Below are 21,240 nucleotides of genomic sequence, written 5' to 3'. Positions count from 1 at the left end.
AAGGAATGTAACAACCATAGCTTGTCTGGGCAATCTGTTTCAGTGCCTCACCACACTCACAGTAAAGGATTTTTCTAATATCTAATCTAAATCTACTCTCTTTTTATTTACAGCCTTTCTCTCTTGTCCTGTCACTTCCTGCTCTTGTAAATAGTCTCTCTCCATCTCTCTTGTAGGCTCCTGTCAGGTACTGGAAGGCCACAATTAGCTCACTCTGGAGCATTCACTTTTCCAGGCTGAACAAACCCATTTCCCTCAGCCTTTCACCAGTTTACCTCAGGAGAAGTGCTCTATCCTGCAAATCAATTTCTTGGGCATCCTCTGCTCCAACAGTTCCATGTCCTTCCTGTGCTGGGACCCCAGAGCTGATTCAGCACTGCAGTGGGGTCTCAGCAGAGCAGAGCAGAGGGGCAGAATCCCCTCCCTGGCCCTGCTGCCCACGCTGCTCTGGATGCAGCCCAGGACACGTTTGGCTCTCTGGGCTGGGAGTGCCCATGGCTGGGTCATGTCCAGCCTCTCCTCCACCAGCACCCCCAAGAACTTCTGGGTCAGGCTATTCTGATCTGTCCATCCCCAGCCTGTGCTGGTACTGGGGCTTGCCCTGACCCAGGTGCAGTGCCTTGTACTGGGTCTTGGTATGCCACCTGAGATTCCCATTGGGCCCACTTCCTGAGCTTGTTCAGATCCCCCTGGATGGCATCCCATCCTTCAGGTGTGTCAACTGCACCACTCAGCTTGGTGTCATCTGAAAACCAGTTAAGAAAGTAGTAGATCCCTTTGTGTCATTAATGAAGATACTAAATAGTACTGGTCCCAGTATGGATGCTGGGGAACACCACTTGTCACTGATGTCCTTTGGGACTCTGAGCGATTAATCACTATCCTGTGGATATTACTGTCCAACTGTTCTCATATCCACCAGTAATGAGTCCACTCATCAAATCCATCTCTCCAATTTAGAGAGAAGGGTGTTGTCAAAGGCTTTACAGAAGCCCAGATACATGCCATCTGTAGCCCTTCCTTTGTCCATTGATGTTGTCATGTTACCAGATGATTAATTGCCTACACCTGGTGAGCTAACACAATGCTTGTTCTCCTAAAACCATTGTCCTGTGGAACTGCACAATGCCCATTGTGTAAGAAGAACTGGAAATTCACCAGCCCCAGTGCCCTGACAGCTTGACTATGTCAGCTCTAACACTGGGGTCCCTGACCACTATGGACTACCAGAGGGACTCCCAGGACGGAAGAATACATGTATAAAGGAGAGGGAAAATACTTAAATGATAGTGGGGAAACGATTATAATGTGTATTTTTATTCTGGGACAATCAATGACCATGCATGTAAAATACAGTATGTAAACAGGAACTTTCCTATACTCAACATGCAAGACTGTAGGAGGAGCTACTGCCTTGTATGTCTGGCTGAAAAAAGAATGACTGCTTCTTAATGCTACATTGCTTTTAAGGAGTTATTTATTTTATTGAATTTTTGGTAGCAGTCACTTCATCATTGCATGCGTGCTTACTGGCCATCTTATGTGCAAGAATTCTCATATGGGCATAGGAGACATGACTGAGGTAGTTTCTGTCTCCATTTGGGAGCAATGTCATGGGGTTCCAGAAGGGCTTTCTGCAATGGCTGTGGAGGGGAAAGGTCGGTTGTAAGTCTTGCACATGGCTCTTATTTTGTTTAACCTGATACATGTTTGATCTTTGGCACAATTAAAGTCAACTTTAATTCATTCTGTTTATCTTAACTGTGAGAGCTATTTGTCACTGTTTAAAATCTGACTGTAAAAACCTGCTGTTTGTATAGAAATAGCAAAATTCAGTGATTATTATTATTCTTATTCGTATTCTTATTATTATGCAGTTTACAGGTGCTCGTGAAACAAAATTTATTTTTGCCTTTTTTTTTCTTTTATATTTCCTATATTCTTTACACATATATTTGTAGCTGTGTAGCCTATCACAGTATTTGTAGCTAGCATTTTACGTACTCTGTTAGACAGAAAGACGAAATACATTCCCTAATGTCTGCAACCTTGGGGTCCAGGATTAGATTTTGGACACACCAAGGTTGAAACTAGCTCTCTGAGACACATTTTCATAAACAAAGTTTAGTTCCTATCTAAAAGGGGGGAATTCAAGGAAGGTTGAATTGGGAGGAAACTACCTTACTACTTATGTATGTAATTGGGGATTTTTGTCTGATATGCTAATTTGCTAAACATTATTAAAAATTGTATGGGTGTTATGCTATGTCCACATCTTCAAAGTTTTTCACCTGGCAAATTATGCACCTAAGGATCCTTAGAAAGGTAACCCCTTTTTATCACCTGACTGAGGGTGGCTCATGACTTTAGGACAAGTGAAAAGGCTTCACTCTCGCTGTTCAGATTCTTTTTATTTCCTTTATAACTTACCACCATATTTTCTTATTGCATTAGCTAAGGGTTGCTTAAAATAATGATATGTGGTTTTACTTACCTGGGTACTGATTGTTTGCCCTTTGGGACAGTGTTGGTTCCTCTGGGTATGGATATCTTAGTAAGAACTATGATACATGGAAATCTAGTAATGTGCCAGTGGTTTACTTGTTAATACATGTGGGTTTTAATGGTCCTTATCTCTTACGTTAAAAAAAAGAAACAGAAAATGTATTAAGTACATGGCACCCTGTGGAACAATTACTGATGACATACAATTATTCAGATCACACAGATGAAGTCATCTGTTTTTAAAGGAAGATTTGACAGAATTTATTAAATTACAAAATATTTTTAGGCTGTAGCTAAAAACCTGAAATTTCATCATTTTTTGTTATTAATGTCTTTAAAGGCTACATTTAATCTAGAATACTGTTCCCGTTGTTGATGACGTATGTATTAGTCAGCTTGTGTGAGAAAACATATCATCAGGTGAAGGTTTTAGTTGTGAAACATGCTAATGGTGCCTGTACATAAATCTAGGAGTAAAGTGACATTTTTTTTTTTATTTAGAGAAACCCAGTATAAAGGAATTTGTTATTTTTTTCTGTAAAATGTATTAATTTTTTCTGTAATTTTCTGTGGGTTTTTTTTCTGTAATTGATACTTAAGACTTAATGTAGACCAAGGTAAGCTCTTTTAGTACTTTCAGCTCTGCATGAAATGATGCCAATTTTTTGTTTAATTTAACCATGTTTCTTTTTACAATTTAGTTCATATTTAGTTGCCCTGTTCACTTTTGTGTGGAGCAACTGATTATTACAGCCATTCATACACAGTTCTATTAATTTGAAAAGCAACTTATATCAAATAATGTGAACACTGAGTTTCAGCTCCTGAAATCCTTTGAGTTGTCTACTTTAAAGTTATAATACTTGATTGTAAGATTATTCAACTAGTTAATTTAATAAGTATTTTTATACTAACTTTTCACTCCCTACATAAAAGCTTGTTTTGATTATTTTGGTATTACTAGTGATGCTCAGAGGCAACTCCTGTTACCTGCCAAGTAGATTTTCTTTAGGCTGAAGAAATAATGGAAATAACAGAGTATTTTAAAGGACTAGATCTTTAGTTTGTATTTTATTTGTCATCAACTGTTTATATGTAATTTAGATGCATATATTTTTAAAAACAAAGTGTGGGTGAGATTTATTATTTTTTTCCACATTTATGCATTTGTGACAGTGATGTTTTTGAGACAGCAGTCCATGTTAAAAAATGAGCCTTACTGATGAGACAAAAGAAACTTGTTAGTCATTTTAGTATACGGTATTGGAATGATGTTTTTAAGCATCCTGGAAGTTTATGGTATTAATAAAAATAATGAAAAATAATTAAAAACATGCTTAAATCAACCAAGGGAAATTCAAAGTTCATATCCGATTGAGTTACTCCTTCTACATCTCTCATAGTTTTGCATAATGAGTTACAGTTGGTGTAGTTTTACTTAAGAGAATGTATTGAGCTTTGGACCCACAATCTGATAATTGAAATAAAAAAGCATTAAAACTTGAAAGGAATGCTTATGTTTTTTTGAAACATCAATATTTTGCAGCTTACATAATGAGGAATGTGAGTTACTACAGAAGAGCAATGAATCAGAATTGGATGCTGTTTTATGTCTGAGATGGAAACTTCTTCAAGCTAAAAAAGAAAATTTGGACTTAACTATTCAACATAATCAAGAAGTAAGGACTTGTTTTCCATTTGCCTTATTTTACTCTTGGAATGTCATATTTCAATACTCTCACATGGTGGGTCAAAATCATAGTCAGAAGCTGGAAAATACCAAGAAACGTGTCACTCTAGGGACCTCTCATACCTGTTCATAGATACTGTTACCACCTCTGCTGTCACTGTTAATAGTTAAAGGTGCATAGGTAACTCAAGCACTTCTCAACAGCAAAATGCATAAGAATCTTATGCACCCCAAGCTCAATGTAAGAGATGGTTTGTTTTTTTGTTTTTAATCCAGATAGTTCCATGTATCCATTTTTTGCAATCACACCACAGTTGACAAGCCAGTTGTAAAATAAAAATGTAACTGAAGCACAAGAGCAAGTCATTGTGGGAGAAGCAGGCATCTCAATTTGGGTACATACCCAGATAATAAATATATTATTATTAATATATTTATTAATATATATTATTAAGATAAATAAATATATCATGGGACAACAAACTTGATTTATTGGCTGTATTTAGCAATAATAAAATTATAAAATAATAAATATAATAAATAATAAAACCAGATGAATGAGCACCCACATCAACTGCTCCTGGCAGACTGTGTAGAGCAGAATGCTACCTATAGTAGTATTAATAGTTCTTCAGCAGCGTAGTTTAAACCAGATTAGCATTAGCAAATGTGGGAAGTGTGCCTAGCAGCAATATACTGAAACTGATTACAACTTAGTACCAACCTTTTCCTGTGTTTGTTAGTGGGGAAACTGATATTCAAATTAAAGAAAAGATTAATTCAGTATATTCTTAATGCTACTTCATTTCAACACTAGTTTGCTACAACATCATAGAGGAAATCCCTTGTAATGTGGGTGATTTCCCATGTGTGAAGTTCTCATTAACAAGAATATTGCTACTTTATGGATGTTTTGAAGGAATATGTATTTTACTTTCCACCTTCTTGTGTTGAAATATCTTGAACTTGATTTTCTGAATCCAGTTTTTGACAGCAAATATTGATTCTCAGCCTGTATAAGATTCCTTTTGGAAGTGTTTTCTAGTCTTTTTTTGTTGTGTGTTAGCATTAATGGCATCTGATTGATTATTGAGCATTATTGGACTGAATTTTGTGCTTGTATGTATATTTGTGAGTTACTAGGTGTCTGATAATCTAGTATCCCAGTATGACTGTTTTTCTGAATGTTACCAGAAAATTGTCCAGAATATAATGTTTCTCTTGTGGCATTTTTTCATTTGAGGTGCAGGAAGATGGCAGTAACATATGGCTAATTTTTTTAAGGTAGTGTATTTTTTGAAAAATTGAGGGGTGTGTTGGAAGGTACGTGAAATTCATCTAGGAAAAGGATCGGTTTGCAACAACCAATGAAGTATTGAAATGTGCATAGACATGCAGTTGCAAGATTGGATTTCAAATTCAAGTGGAATAAGAAGGCAGTTGTGAATTGGAATGGGATTCCAAGTACCTTCTAAAAATATTCTGTAGATGTATTTCTGTAATGTGTTGCACTTTTTCAAGAGAACATTATTAGCAGTTTTGTGAAATTTAATTTCTAGGTATCCAACTATGAAAAACAGATAATCAAATTACGGTCAGAAATTGAGAGAGGAGAGGCTGTTCGACAAGGTCTGGAGTATGAGTTGGCGGTTGCCAGAAAAGGTGCCCATCTGAAAATGTGTACTGCAGAAGAAGAACTAAGCGATGCAAGGAACAAACTTGCGGAACTGCAAGGTAGGTTTCAAAAGAGTAAAGATGGAATAAAGGCTAGGTCTCTTTCATGTCACTAAGGTAAGTCGGAAGCAGGGACTTAATTAAATTTTCTAGTTACTGCTGGTTTTTTTTAATCTGTCTTATGTTCCCATCTCTTATCCATTTACTTTTGAGAGCTCTTACTGTTTCATGTGTGGGTTGGAACTAAGTGGCTAATCTTCCAACCCTTCTTTCCTCTTGTCCATCACCTTCTGTTATTTCTTCCTGTCTGTGTATAGAATTGTAATCATGGTGGCCATCTTCACATCCAGTTTATCTCTGTGTCCAGTAGTTCTTTTCCATTTCAGAGGGGAAAAAAAAAAAAAAAGAAGAAAAAAGACTAGCAAAAATTAATTTCTGCTCATTTGTTTGCTCTATTTCCAGCAGCTTTTTTCTAGAAGTTCTCATCATACGTCTGTTTTCTTTCATCTTTTCAAATGTTTCAAGCTTTTCATTGTTCATGTCTGGTTTATTTTCTTCTCATTGTGTTTGTTTCTTTTTTTATAATGTGTGTTGTGGTAGTAGTAGGTGGAAAGGAAGGTTTTTATCTTTTTATTTCCTATTACTTTTGTATTCAGAAACTTACGTCCTTTATATTCCTCAGAGAGATTTTTCATACTTACAAGGAAGTGAGGTGCATTTTTAATTGCCTAAACTAGTATATCTATTTAATCTAGTACAGAAGATGTATCTATGATTTTGATGAGCCATTGATATTCAATGAAGAGTTTGGAGTACTTCATGAATATTTTAACCTTCCAAGAACCAAAATGGAGTCTGGGTCTTGCAAGTACTTAAAGTAACAAGTATTTTTAAGATATTTTGAAAGCTGAACTTTCACTCCTTTGGAGAACACATGAATAATCAAAAATCTAAAGGGTTGCAAACACATGAAAAATGACACATCTTATGGATTGCAATCTGGAAGAAGGCATTTTTTCCCCCTTTGGAAATTTCTCTGTGATTACAAATGGAAGATTTGATTTGATAGTTTCTCACCTAGAGTAAAGTTACGTTTCTTTCCATGTGTGCTAGTTTCCTTGCCAGTGTAAGAGTCATGCCATGCAGATACCAAGAGGCAGGACTCAAGAGGAGTTGATGCTGATGGAACCACAGCACAGAGAACCCAGTCTGCTGGGATGCCTGTCACTTTCCTGAATGGACTAACGTGTGGTGAGGGAGCTGGAGAGCAAAAAGGAATAGGAGTCTTTACAGAAGCAAGGGATGTCTTAAATGCACATAAGAGTTAGTTTCTTTCAATACCATAGTCAATAATTAGTAGTCTGTCAATTGACAATGAATTCCGTTGCCTGAAATTTCTCAAACTTTTTATGTCTGTGACAAGTGCCAAAGAAACCAAATTATTTTGCTGCTTAATTTTTTAGCAATTAATAATCTCCTGATTCTTTTCCTTTGCCCCTTGGAGCATTTCTCACCTCACATGGTGCGTTGATATGACCCCAGCATATCTCCTGAGACAGAACTCTTCATTTGTGCCTTGTACCCTTCAGTGTTTTCTCCAGATTTTTTTCTGCTGTTCTTATTCAGGGATGATTTTCTTCCATCTGACAGTCCTTTCCTGTCATTGTGTCCACTGATTCTCTGTGTCATCTTAATGTGTTCTCTTCATTTAATTATTTTCTGACTAGGACAAAATGCCAGAAAATTGGGATGGATTTGAAATAAAATCCTGTTACAAAGAGGTGATGACTTAAGTGCCAATGCAGCTAGTTGTGTTCAGTAAAATGGAAAGCCATTGTAAAATATTTTTTCCTATAAAGCTGCTTACATGTTATGAAGGCTTCCATGGCATTTAAGCTTTCACAGAAAAGTGTATACAATGTTTCCCATCTCAGGTCATTTGTTGGCTGAAGATTTAAATCTCTTGAGGAGCAGTTAAATTTCCTTGGAAAAGCTAAATCTTTGCATGGTAACCTAACCTGCCTTAGGTTTATCTACAGTTTCTTTTATGGAAGAGATGCCTCTTCAATTATCTTCAATGTTATTTAAACTGAGCTCAAATGTAATTGATACAGACTAATACCCATATAAAAAATGACATTTAGAAGTAAACTGGCAAAATGTAGCAATCTGAAAATAAGTCCTCCGTTCTATACAGAAATTATTTCACAGAATCACAGAATATGGTGATTTGGAACTGACCCACAAAGAGTTATCTCAGGTTTTTATTCTTTTCCAAGAGAAAAAAAGTCTTTTAATTTTTAAAAATCGCTCATACATTCCTATGTTCTTGTGGGAAAGATATGATAGGAGCTATCACAAAATTTGGTAGAGTCTTCTTAGTGAAGATGGTGCTCTCCAGTGCTGGAGTTAATGTTGCAGTGTTTCACAGGATATTAAAATAAACAGAAGAACTGATGATCATTATGTGTTTGGCTTTTTTTTTTTTCTTGGTAAATTTTCCGTGCTACTTCTACCTTTTTTCTTTCTCTTTTTCTTTAAACAATAGTATTCAATGAAAACCTTCAGCAGAAAGTGGCAGAGACTGAGAAAACATTTCATAATGCTCAACAGAAGTGGGAAGAAGAACAGCAAAGACTGACAAGGGCGAAGGATGATATCAGCAGAATTTATAACGATGAATATGTATTCCTTCTTAAGGAAAGAAACGAAGTAGAAATGATTTTACTGGTATGGTGTGTTAATAGTTGTAAAGTTGCGTGAGATAATGGCTGGAACCATAATTTTTTGGTGTGAAGTGTGTAGTGGGTTGAGGTTTTTCTGATTTAGAAAAAAATCCCCAAAGTATCTAAATGCTGCAGAGTATTTCTGAAGAACATAGCCTTATTAAGTTACACCTAGCTTGCCACTGTGTTTCTTGCTTTGATGAAATGAATTATGGCTGGTTTTGATGGCAAATGCCTAAATGAAGTTAACCAGTGCACAGTCCATTTGCACTGTCATGCAATACTGAGTTAGTAAAATCAGGGACACCTAACCACCTTCTGATTCAATTTCCTTGTTACTTCCCCCAGTCTGACATCCAATAGCGTGTGAATATGAAAATAGTTTGTATAATATGAAGACCACATACTTTCAGGGGACCTGAACAGTGATGATGGGATTTCCAGCTGTGCATTGTATGTTACTCACTCCTTACCACATTTGAAAAGTAAGCATTGCTAGGAATTCTGCCATTTGGTTAGATAAAAAACACCTAATATTAAGAGATGGCCTTATAATCTGCTTTAGAGTGTGGGGTTTGGTTCTTTAGTAATTAATTTCATCATTTTTCCTGATTTTTCCTGATATTTATATATCCTTTGGGTGTTAAACATGTAAAAAATAATAGAAGTACAAACTTGTTTTTGCACCTTTTTTAGACAGCCAAGCTAATCAAAACTAAAATATGTTTAGAAGAAATCATGTAGCATTATGGTGTAGAAGTGCTGAGTGAACATAAGTTACCTTTTGCCTGCTCCAGAGAGACACAATTACACCACTGTACTTCAGTGATACTTTTGTCTTTTTAAATGACAAGTTACCTATGTTGTATCTTAGCTGTGTAAGAAACACTGATGCAAAACCAGAATGTATTGAGCTGTAGTTAATAAAAAAAAGTGTATTCATAAGGCTGATAGACATTTGCACTGCATGATGTATGGAGAAAGCAGATTGCTGCTGTCAGATTAGCGTGTTAATATATATTCTTCTTTTGTAGTCCCTTCTAAGACATGACGGACTTGTCTCAGTTGGGATGGACATTGGTCAAGCAGTAGAAAATTTTCTGGTTACTTTTTTCCAACCCAGTCAGCTCCAAGCCTGGGACAGTCTTCCCAAATGACACTAAACTTACCTGGCAGCTTGACAGCCAAATTCTGACAGCAAACCTACCTGTTGTACTATGTATGGTGCTGTTGGTCAGATTCTGTATGGCACCTGTAGAAGCAGTTTGCAAAACAAAACGGGGCAGAGACACTCCTTTAATTACATATATTTCAGAAGTACTATGTACTGACTCTTGAGCTGTTTGAAGGCAAGATCTGGAAGGAGTGGTGCAGTAATGACTTGTACTAGAAACCAGGTAGTGTGTGGGTAAGTAGTGTTTCTGTGCATGGACTGCAAAAGTAGTTGTGTGTTGTTTATCTTAATGACAAAGAGACCTGATGATGGAATAAGATCCCACTGATTTAAATTTTCTCAAAGTCAATGCTTAAAAAAATAAGGTTAGGCTTAGGCATTGAGGAAACTTACTCTTAGACACAGTTTTCTTATTAAGTTGCCAGGTAAAGCAAGCTAAAAGTGGTGTTTTGGCTATGTGTTCTGGCTACCAGTAGACAGAGTTAAGTTGGGGAGGATTTGGAATGGACTTGTTATCTCTTGTATGTAGTGTTTAGAAGTGTTTATTCAGTGTGTTTAATACTGTGTAAAAGAATGATGTTTTAAGTATACTATGCTCTTAGAAGTGATGTTTATCCTCATATCAAAAGGAACAGTGGATTGCTTGGGTCATTGTGTTCTTTGTCAATATATGTTCATTTGGAAGGGGAGGGTGATTTGTAGAAGCACTGGTTTGGTTGGAGGAATGTACTAAAGCTACATAATTGTTTGTTGATAAAGTAAATGTGATTCACTACTAGGTGTCAACTACCAGTGTGCTTTGAATAGTAAAATTTTCAAATTTCTTCAATTGAAAATAGTTTAGTTTTTCTGCTTTGTTTTTGTAGTGTTCCCTTGGCCATTATCCTAGTTATAGTTACATAAAGTTATAAAATTCTGGGAAATAAAAAATATACATAAATCTTGAATCTGGACTTGAGTATCTTAGTTGTTTGAAAGCCCAACTGATTTAACTTGGCAGATAAATATCAGATGGGTCTAAGTTTGTAAACTAAAACTTATGCATTTCAGTCTTTTGTGTTGTGTATTTACAGTCTCATTTTAAATAATTTGTAGTTATTTTGAGTTATGAAATGGAAGCTAAATAAAGTGGTCATAATATGTAAGTAGAAGCAAGATTCTAAGCATGTATGGCAAATCCTGAGTTCCAAACCTGCCCTTTGTGAACTGCAAATCTGAATTTAGCTATGAAAATGCTAAGGTAGGCATAGAAATAAAGTCATGAATCTACTAAACTATCTCTGTGATATGGAGTAAAAGTAATCCTTTCTGCTTTCTAACAGAGAACGGTTTGTATTGTGCTATGTTGAGTGTGCTTAGCATAGCGTTTGGTACACAGTAAAAGACGTTAAGAGTTCAATAGTAAGTGCAATAGCATCATCTTGTGGTGAGTCAGAATATAGTATTCCTTCACAGAAGCACTCAGTTTTTCCATAGACTATTTGTGAAAAGGTGTTGTTTATACACACTTTAAACCAACCAACCAGCCATGTTTTTGATAAGCAAATATGTATAGTGCGTGTGTATATGACATGCTAATACGCATGTATATATAGAGGTGCTTTCTTTTTTAGCATGGTGAAGTATGTTTCTTTCTGACCTTCCAAGGGCAGGTAACTGTTGGAACAATCTGACATAGTCATACCATGTCTGAAAAGTTCAGAGACTTCAAGATTCTGAAGTCATGCTGACCTGTTTAACAAGCTTGATGTATTATTCATGTCAGTTTTTGTCTGCTAGTGTTAACTACATTTCCAGCATAAAATATTTTGAAGTCTTGATGTAGTATTTTTCCAGGAAACGGTGTATTACTTACTTCATATGCACTTCTCACAGTTCACTGCTGTTAATACATGGAAGCTAAATCTGAAGAGAAATATTTCTATATCTTTCCAATATGGAGAAGATGAGAGTAGTTGTAAATTTGAGTAAAAGTAATTTTTTTTTGCATGCTGGTGGGAAGAAACATCTTAATTTTCTTGGTATTACAGTCAAAGTTAGAGAATTACTTTAAATTTAATCCATATCCAGGTAGACTGTTTTTGCAATATTTTGATTTACTGAGTTTCCTATTTTTTAAATCACTTGTTTCACAGGCATGCTCCTTGTTCCCTTTTCAGAGAATGCCAAAAAATAGTGCCATAGTGCCTCCACATGAAAAAAGAGAAAATTAATTATTTTTTTCAGTTACTAGTTGGTAATAATGGAGTGGCACTAGGTGTTAATAAGGGAGTCATGAATCTCCTAGTGTCATGTTTAAGTGGCCAAGACTTTCTACCTTCAGTCATGAAGAACTTCTAAAATTTGTTTTAAACTTTTGAGAAGACTCATATTTCTTTGATCTTCATGTATAAACACGTTTCTGTCAAATTTCAATCTTCTGAGGAATCATTCTTTATGAATAATTCATTTTCTTTTCCTTCTCCTCACTGCTCTGCAGATGCCATATGATTAGTAATCTTCAGGAACAAGATTATGTGATATAAGAGTAATAGCACAATTTGTAGACCAGGTTTATTTTCACAAAATGTCTCTTGCCACGATAAACGATAGGAATAAATGAACAGGAGGACTTAAAAGTAATCTTTCTGTGTTTTGCGCAAAACGTAATTGGCTCTCCAAAGGTCCTCCAGCTAAGTCACTGGATTTGTAACTTGTTTCTGATGCTAATTATGGAAAACCTTACTCCTGTCCACTAGACCAAAGCTATTCTTTTTTGATTTCTTCTGGAATCTCCAGCTTAAATATGAACTAGGCTACTGGGGGCTCATTATTTGGCTACTTTGCTCTGTGTCTGGTGTGGCATGAATGAGGATTTTGTAGTAGTGACTCCACAGAGCTGCTGAGTCCAATAGTATTAGCAATTACACCAACCTGTAGCTTGGTTCAGCTTTCAAAGGCAGAAATTTTGGTGGAGAACAGCTTAGTTATTATATCTTTCCAAGAACTTAATAGTTCATATAGCTAATTTTTAAATTCAGTTTCTAGACAGAGAAGTCTTCAGAATAGTAGAAATTATGCATATTTAATCTATGGGAGTAATTTTCAACAAATGTCTGATTATTTGTTTTGAAGTTCTAACAGTAAAAATAATAACAAAGTAAAACTTCTGTCTATGTATCATTTCATCAAATGCACTTAACTTTGTTTCCTTCTCCACCATTGACATTGAGTTCTGAGAGAGAACAAATTGGCGGAGCAGCCTTGTACCACTTTGGAGAAAGATTTCCTGTGGAGAATTGGCTCTGACTTTAGTATTACTGCAGAAGGTTGTGTTTGTAGTGAGTTGTGAGCCAACACATGTTATCTGGTAGTGAATGAAGAACATGTCTGTTGCTGGGTAAATGGTTGACATGTGCTGATGTATTAGATTTTAATAACCTATTCTGATGCAGTCTTTCCTCTTTTGATCACTCTACTTTATCTTAGCAAAAGTAACTCTTAATGCCTTATTTTTTTTCTAGGAGCTGAATAATGAACTGCAAAATACACGCAAGAAATTGAGAGATGTGGAGGTGGAACACAGTGGCTGTAATGAGATGCTGAGATCTCAGGCCAATGAGCTTAAAGGCAGCACTGAACGAGAGAAGAAACTTAAAAAGGAACTTGAAGTAAGGCTTTTTTACTGTTGCCATTAGTCTCAACAAGCACTGACACTGAACAATTTAATTTTTCAGTGATGTAACCTTCCAGTTGGGCTGGAATTCTGTGTACTTGATGAACAAAATATTGAACATCTATTTTGCCTAAAAGGCTGAACAGGTGAATGCCACTTTTATTGTCTGCCTGGCTTGAGACTTGTCTTTAAATAGCAGATAGGAGGAGGTTTATGTAAGCGTGACAATAACGCTAACTTTACTTTAGGAACTCCAAAGGTTTAATTTGTCTATCTTCTTATATTTCTGGATTATTTGATTTCTGGTGGAGAATCTGCTGGAGGTGCAGAAATTGCCCAATGTTGTGCTAGGTGAGGGAGTAGAATGTTGGAAGATCACAATGGTCTTACAACAGCTTCCTACTGTCTCGAGTTAGTTACTGAAGGTTTGGTTTTCCTCTCTGTTGAGTGACATCTATGGCTGAGAAGTCTCTAGTCTTTGAGAATAATATCTTGTAAGTATGCTCTTTACACTAAACAACTAGTTTCCTCCTAAGTTTCAATATTTTATTTGTCCACTGGTAGGCTTCGTAGTAGTTATGTTATCTGTTTTTACAGTCTGGACCAAGACTTTCTTGAATATTTGTCATTGCAGAAAAGCATAGTGAGTGGACAGTTCTTTATCCCAACATATGCTTACTACCAAAGGCATCTTTAAATATTTTCTGCAGTGAATTTAGAAGAACTGCCACTTCTTAAATGTTGTATAACCTTAAAGGAACAAGTGACATAGCTTTCAGCTGTGTTTTTTTCCTGTTGTTTTTCTCTTAAAGGCAAAATGAATGTTTTAAGCCTTGATTTTTAGGTAGGTAGAGTCCTGCATTAAGGATGAAGCACAAAAGAAAATTCCTACAGGGAAAATCAAAGCTCATCAACTAAAAACACTGACTTATTGACCAACAAGGTAGACATTTGTGCCCTCAAAGAATTCTACAGGAAATCCATTGTCATGTATTTTGAGCTGCACTTACTGGCCTAGGTGGAATTGCCTTCAGTTGGGAAGTGTTGCATACTGTGAAGCTCCAATAGCCCTTTTAAAATAACACCAAGTTTTGCTTCCCAGCACTTGAATAAGAACTCTTCTTGTGACTTCATAGTTTTTGTATACTAGCAGAGAAGTCATGAGCTGAAAGGAGGAAGAGCAAGGCAGCAAATAATTTATATTTTTGAATATTTTGATTAAATATACCCACCATCTGTAATTGAAAAGAAAGAATGCAATTCATTGAAAATGTACAGTTGCTACACCCTAATGATGGTCTTACCAGGGAAACGCCACCTACTGACCACAATCAGAAAAAATATTGGTTTTGCTTCTAAATTTATGTTACTTCATTATTTTAACTTTCTGAATATTTTAATAATGGAAGAAAACATACTCAGTTTACAGAAAAAATGAGTCTCATGGTACTTATTGATAAGGATAGCTATTTAAGCAGTGATTAAGGAAAAGTATGTGATGAAAACATTTGCATTTGAAAGTTAAAGAAAATTAGCACAGGTCTTTGAATCAAAAAAACCAAACTAGGTTAGTCTTCATATCCTGTTGGCTGCTTGCATCTCACTCTACCATCTTAAAAGTAAATTGTATGTGTGTAATTATCTGACAGGGCCTACAATAACCTTGTAGATGGTGATTCTACCACATCCCTGGGCAGCCTCCTCCTATGCTTTGCAACCCTTTCCATGAGGAATTTTTTCCTCATATCTGATCTAAACTTTCACTGGTACAAGTTGAGGCCATTTCCTCTCATTCCGTCACTTGCTACCTGCAGAAAGAGACTCACCCTGAGCTGGCTACAACCTCTTTTCAAGCTAGAAAGAGAGTAGAGAGTAATAAGGTCACCCCTGAGCCTCCTTTTCTTCAGGCTAAAGACTCCCAGATCCCTCAACCACTCTTCATAGGAGTGAAGAGTCTTCACTTCACTTGCCATGTGTTCCAGACCCTTCACCGGTTTTGCTGACCTGCTCTGGACATGCTCCAGCACCTCGACGTTCTTTCTGAATTGAGAGCCCCAGAACTGGACACAGGATTGGAGGTGTGGCCTCACCAGTGCCAGGTACAGGGGGACAGCCCCTGCTCTGCTCCTGCTGGCCACACCATTACTGGTGTGCCATTGGCCTTCTTGGCCACCTGAGCACAGCTGTTCATATTCAGTCACTGTCACCAGCACCCCCAGGTTCTTTTCACTTTTCAGTCACTCTGCCCCCAGACTGTGACACTTCCTGGGGCTTCTGTGGTCAAAGTGCAGGACCCAGCACTGGGCCTTGTTGAATGTCATGGCATTGGTCTTGGCCCATCTCTCCAGATATTTCAGCTCCCTCTGCAGAGCCTTCCTTCAGCAGATCAACACTTCGGCCCAGCATGGTGTCATCTGCAAATGCAGATGCATTTAATCCTCTCATCCCCGTTACCATTAAAGATAGTAAACAAGACTGGCCCCAATACTGAGCCCTGGGGAACCTCACGGGTGCCAGCTGGATGTACCTCCATTCCCACCACTCTCGGGGCCTGGCCATCTAGCAAACAGTGTACCCGTTCACACCATAAGCAGCAACTTTCTCCAGGAGTATGTTGTGGGAAATAGTTTAAAAGCTTTTGTTAAAGACAAGATCTATAACATCCATAACTTTCTTCATCCACTAAGTGCTTTATGGTATCAGTATCCAAGCTGAATTTCTGTCAAGATATAAAAGCATTAGAGTAGTATACCTCAGACAGAATGATCTAGTTTTTTTCATGAAGTAGATCTTATTTCTTTTTACTCTCTTTATACATTTTTTAGCTTATGGGTTGAAGCTGGTAGATAAAGGATACATATCTTTAATTTCCATGCTTCATGTTAATGATCATTTGGTTAATAAATGTGTAGTTGAGTTCTTGATGAACTTAAGAAACTTCTTAAGTGACTGTGTGAGGAGTAGTGTAATTCTACTTAAACCCCAATCTTAAAATATTTTATCATATGCTAGTTCTCGAAAAGCAATGAAGTTGAACATTTTCTGGAGTTCACAAATCTGTTCTTTTGCTAGCCTCTGCTAGACATAAGGGAGAAATCCATGGGAAAATACTTGGGTTTTGGTAATGGGAGGAAATGTTAAATTTAATTTTTTTTACTTTAGTACAATGACACTTGTTTGAAGGATTATATCCAAAGACTGTTACAAAGAAAGGAATGTACAAAAAACCTTTCTGCCCCCCATTTTGGAGTTTTTTTACTTACCTTTTTTCTTCAAACATTAGTCTGGTTTTATCTTTGAGTAATTACTTTGATTGTGGTTGAAAAGAGGAAATCTCTAGTTTCCAAAGTTAGAAACTGAGAGAAAGAATAATGGTAAGTTTCTGTGAACTTTTCAGTTGAAAGATAGCTGTTGCACTGTCTAATTTGCTAGCTTTCCAATTTGCAGTGATAACAGTATGTTGCATAGATTTGGAGTGCTTCTGAAGTATGAAACACACTTGTGCCAGAAAAATTGAGATTGAGAACCTCAGATATCATTCTGCCTCTTTAGCCTGAGAATCAGTAGCCAAAAAAAATATTGATCTATTGCTATTGAACTCATCAAGATGATAATACTATTTATGATAATCAATTTTCCAGAACCAGTCTTTTATTTTAGCCTTTAGTTCAATTGCTCATGAGGATTCTTGGGGAATACTGGAAAAAGACAAGAAAACTTACGTAAAAATAATGTTTCTTGTGATACATCCAGCCAAAAAGTGGGTGGGAAGGTGGTTTTGCAATGAGAATGTGGACTTTACTACAAGAAACAATATTATTAGTTTATAAATTTCAAACTCTTTGCCTTGTTCCTATAAATGTAATGATTTTCTGTTATTTTTTTAATGTGTCTGAGGCTGCCAAATCTTAGTAAGCTGAAGCTCAAGGTCTCTCAAATTTTTTAAGTCTTATGAGGCCTGAAAAATGCTCTATAACTTGGTCTGTTCAATTTCTGAGAATGAGTATATTGCCATATTTCTGAGACCTCTAGTTTCTATTTGAAGACTATTCCTTTAGCTTTCCCATTGCCTTTTCTACTTCTGTTTCCTCCATTATGTATATTGACATGCGGTGCTAAACAGGTATGTTTGTATTAGCTTGGTAAGGCTGCTGTGATGCAAAGGGGACTTGAGGAATGGTTAATATCTATATTTATATGAGGTATATGTTTGTGCAACACTTGAAGGCTGTGGGCTAATTTCTCACTCTTTCTAAGTTAGTGAAACATGACATTTAGATTGCAGCCAAAACCAAAACTAACCCCTCCCAAATCTGCAAACACATTTGCGTGGTGTTTTTTGTTGGTTTTTTTATTGTTGTTTTTTTGGGGGTTTTTTGTTTGTTTGGTTTGGTTTGTTCTTTTTCTCTTTCTGGATTGCACTGTTGGTTCTCATCAGAAAGACTTGCAAAAGCTCCAAGTAGTGCAAGGAAGGATATTCCTCAGTCTGTTGACTGTTAAACTGTTTGTCTATGACTACACACTTCTTGACAGCTTAATCTTCTGCTTTCTAGAGTCTCCACAATGCATAGCTGTCATCCAGGAATTCTAGCTGCTGTGACTGTCATATATTAGTTACTACATGCTTAGTAGTATGTAATATACTTACGTGTGTATATATGTATATATGTATATATATCTAAAGAGGTATACTTTAGATAAAAATATATAGTACCACATACTTAGAGGATTCTATGTGCTGCAGGTTGCTTAGTAATGGGAACTCTCTGGTGGCTTCGAAGTTACATTTCTTGAGTGACAAGCTCACTGACATAATGACTTCTGCAAAGGATTTGAGTGTCCTGTACAACATCCTTGTCTCTGAAATGGAGAGACATGGATTTGATGACTGCAACACTTGATAATAAGGAGTTGGCTGGATGGTTGCCCTCAAACAGTTATGGTTGATTGCTTGATATCCAAATGGAGAGCAGTCATCAACCAGGGATTGATACTGGGACCAGTGCTTTTTAGCACCTGTCAGTGACATAGGGAGTGGCATCAAATGCACGCACAAGTTGGCTGACAACATGGAGTTGTGTGGGGCAGTTGACGCACTGGAGGGCCAGAATGTCATTCAGGGGGACCCTGACAAGCTTGAGAGGTGGGTGTGTGCAAATCTCTTGAAATTCAGCAAGGCCAAGTAACAGTGTCCTACTGCCCCAGGGAAATTCCAAGCACCAATGCAGGCTGGGCAGAGAATATGGAGTGAGAGCCCTATGGGGAAAGACCTGGAGAGTGCTGATGGGGATGAGAAGCTGGACATGACCCAGCAGTGTGTGCTCTCAGCCCAGAGCCACAAAGGTGATAAAGGGACTGGGAGTACTGCACCTGTCCAGTAATGACCAACTGAGAGAGTTGGAACTGTTCAGCCTGGAGAAAGCTTTGGGGACACCTTACAGTAGCATTCCAGTGGCAAAAGGAGCCTACAAAAAAGCTGGAAAAAAGACTTTCTACAAGGTCATGTAGTTATAGAACAAAGGGGAATGGCTTTAAACTGAGAGTAGATTTAGATTAGATGTTATGAAGAATTTCCCTACTTTGAGGGTGGTGAGGTACTGGAGCTAGTTGCCTGTGGAAGTGGTAAGTACCCCATCCCTGGCAGGGTTCAAGGCCAGGTTGGATGGGGCTTTGAGCAAGATATCTTAGTGGAAGGTGATGTTTACTGTTCTTTTGCACACAAACTATTTTATGCCTCTATGCTAATGGACTTCATCTCAGAGAGGAACTTCCTCTTCATAGAGCCCTGTGTCATGATTTATTGAAGTTCTGTTTGAAGACTGGTCAGTCTTCAAAAAAAAAAGTCCCTCAGACCAAAGTTCTTTCAATAGTGTTTTATGTAGCCCTCACGAGGAGTTAGCAATAAGTCACATGAGTCATGTCTATGTGCTTGTATAGAGTAACAGTGTCAGTTCATGTAAAGGTCTTTACTATCTACTGAGCATGAAAACCAAAAGAGACATCTTTTCCCCACAAGGGACTTTAGAAAGGGAGTGCAGCTCAGGCGGCTTCTCCAGCTGCAGCCCAGTAGCAGATTGGAATGGACTTGGACTTTATCCAAAGGCAGCCAAGCTATATCAGCTTAGCAGTCCTAGTTAGTTGTTTTTACCCTTTCTTTAACCTTAAGTCAAGCATATGGCTTATCTTGTAGCTCCCATGCCACTGTAATAATTTATCCAGTGTCATGCAAGTCAAGCGTGGCTATTCTGTCAGTGACACATGTTTCTCTAGACTTTCAGTACAGGAAATATGTACTTAATAAGTGAGGGTTAGCCACACTGTCAGGCGGAAGGAACATTTACTTCAGTGGTTAAGAATTGTTGTTGTATTTAAGTAACTTTATAGTTACGAAAGGTTGTTTATTTTCTGGACAGGAGATGGCTCCACCTTACCACGATCAAGAGGTAGCAGCATTTCTAACACTAGGTGGAAGTGGTCAGTACATCTCCCATAGAAGTGTTTAGACCCCCTGGTTTGAGCTTTGAGCCATAGGGAAATGCTTTTAAGTAGGAAAAATATCTGAGTCTGAATATGGAAATGCACAAACAGAATGGTTGAATGGTGATCCAGATATGAGGTACATGTGTATCCTTTTCACTTAAAACTCTCTTGGCTAACCATTTCAGATAGTGGTTGGACCTAAGCCTTTGATAAGTGTAAGTATCCTGAAAAATGAAACATGTTGCAGAAGTGGTTTAAATAGAAGCAGAAAAGAGAGAAAATATTTCCATTAAGTATCTAAGCTTAGTAAGTGTTGCAAATGTGTATTTCTCTCCCCCCCCCCCCCCCCCCATTGCGTGCTTATCTGATAAAGGGGTTGTTTTTGTAAATGTAAATGTCAAACAGGAAACATGGTATTGCACAGTGTGTCATGTAGGATACTAAATTAAGGCTTTTAGTTTGGAATACACCAGTGCTCACAAATATTGCAGTACTTCAAACAAGTATGAAGGGCAAAAAAGTGAAAGCCACAAAGGACAGTTTGGAAAATAGTATTGCAAACTGTAAGCATGCAGAAAATGTCTCCACGTCAGAATTGATATCCAATGTTACCTTGAGAAAAGTGACTGAGTCCTAAGAGAGTAAACATAAAGCCTGTTTGCCCACAAGTCTAAATGCTGGCATTGAATTTTTCTTAGTCACTTTTATTTACTGTTTCTCAGAAGTCAAAATTCTCTCTGTGCTATCATGGAAACTGATCCCAGCAACATTTGTTCTTTAAATTAAGGCTGAAGTCGATCACCTTGAATATCTAAGGAAACTTCAGAAATTCCATGAGTTTGTGTCTGCTATGTCTATTAAGATGTCTGCTTTCATGTGTCTTGTTAGGTGCACATGAAAGTAACAAGTGACTGAATCTTTTTGAATAACCAATATTTTTTATGTTGGATGAGCAAATGCTTTATAATCAGTGGAGAACTCGCTTTTTGGTCCATCTTTGAGATGGATTTGGATCTGACAGGAAGCTTTCCATGTTAAACCAGTTTTGTATTCCCTTCTGATTCCCAGATACAAGCCTATGATCTGGATATCTGTGGTCTGCAAGCTTACTCTAGATGGTTTTCACACAGCAGAAAGGCATTATGTAAAATTTTCAGGCACATGATTCAGTAAGGATACTGATTCTCACCTTTAATTTGATTCAGAGAGGTTTGCTTGTCTAACATGTTTCTGATGCCAGTGTCTTTCTGTTTGTCAGACAGGAAAACAAAACTCCTTCCTGTTTCTCTTTTTGGAACTTTTACCACGGTTTTACAGGTTAGACTCATCCCTGACA

At 37.2% G+C, this 21,240-nt stretch overlaps 1 protein-coding gene across 30 annotated transcripts in view; it reads left to right on the top strand.

Moving 5' to 3' along the window:
- The window catches only part of CCDC171 (coiled-coil domain containing 171), a 158,139-nt gene that overhangs the window by 6,166 nt on the left and 130,733 nt on the right, over positions 1 to 21,240 (top strand). For 23 of the 30 annotated variants that reach the window (XR_015281018.1, XR_015281019.1, XR_015281016.1 and 20 more), the window contains exons 4-7: positions 4,052 to 4,184; positions 5,755 to 5,929; positions 8,418 to 8,599; positions 13,273 to 13,419. Coding sequence is in view for 15 of the 30 variants with exons in the window: in XM_086869229.1 (XP_086725355.1) it covers positions 4,052 to 4,184; positions 5,755 to 5,929; positions 8,418 to 8,599; positions 13,273 to 13,419 (637 nt within the window). In the remaining 15 variants the exon portion in view is untranslated. Of the gene's footprint in view, positions 1 to 4,051; positions 4,185 to 5,754; positions 5,930 to 8,417; positions 8,600 to 9,009; positions 9,081 to 13,272; positions 13,420 to 15,406; positions 15,524 to 21,240 lie in introns of those variants that run through there. The other 7 variants (XR_015281021.1, XR_015281022.1, XR_015281020.1 and 4 more) reach the window with 3 other exon arrangements.

This window comes from Cyanistes caeruleus, chromosome Z, assembly GCF_971803275.1.
Source record: "Cyanistes caeruleus chromosome Z, bCyaCae1.hap1.1, whole genome shotgun sequence".
Taxonomy (NCBI): domain Eukaryota; kingdom Metazoa; phylum Chordata; class Aves; order Passeriformes; family Paridae; genus Cyanistes; species Cyanistes caeruleus.
Note: the sequence above shows the minus strand (reverse complement) of the source record. Positions and strands in the feature narration are given on the sequence as shown.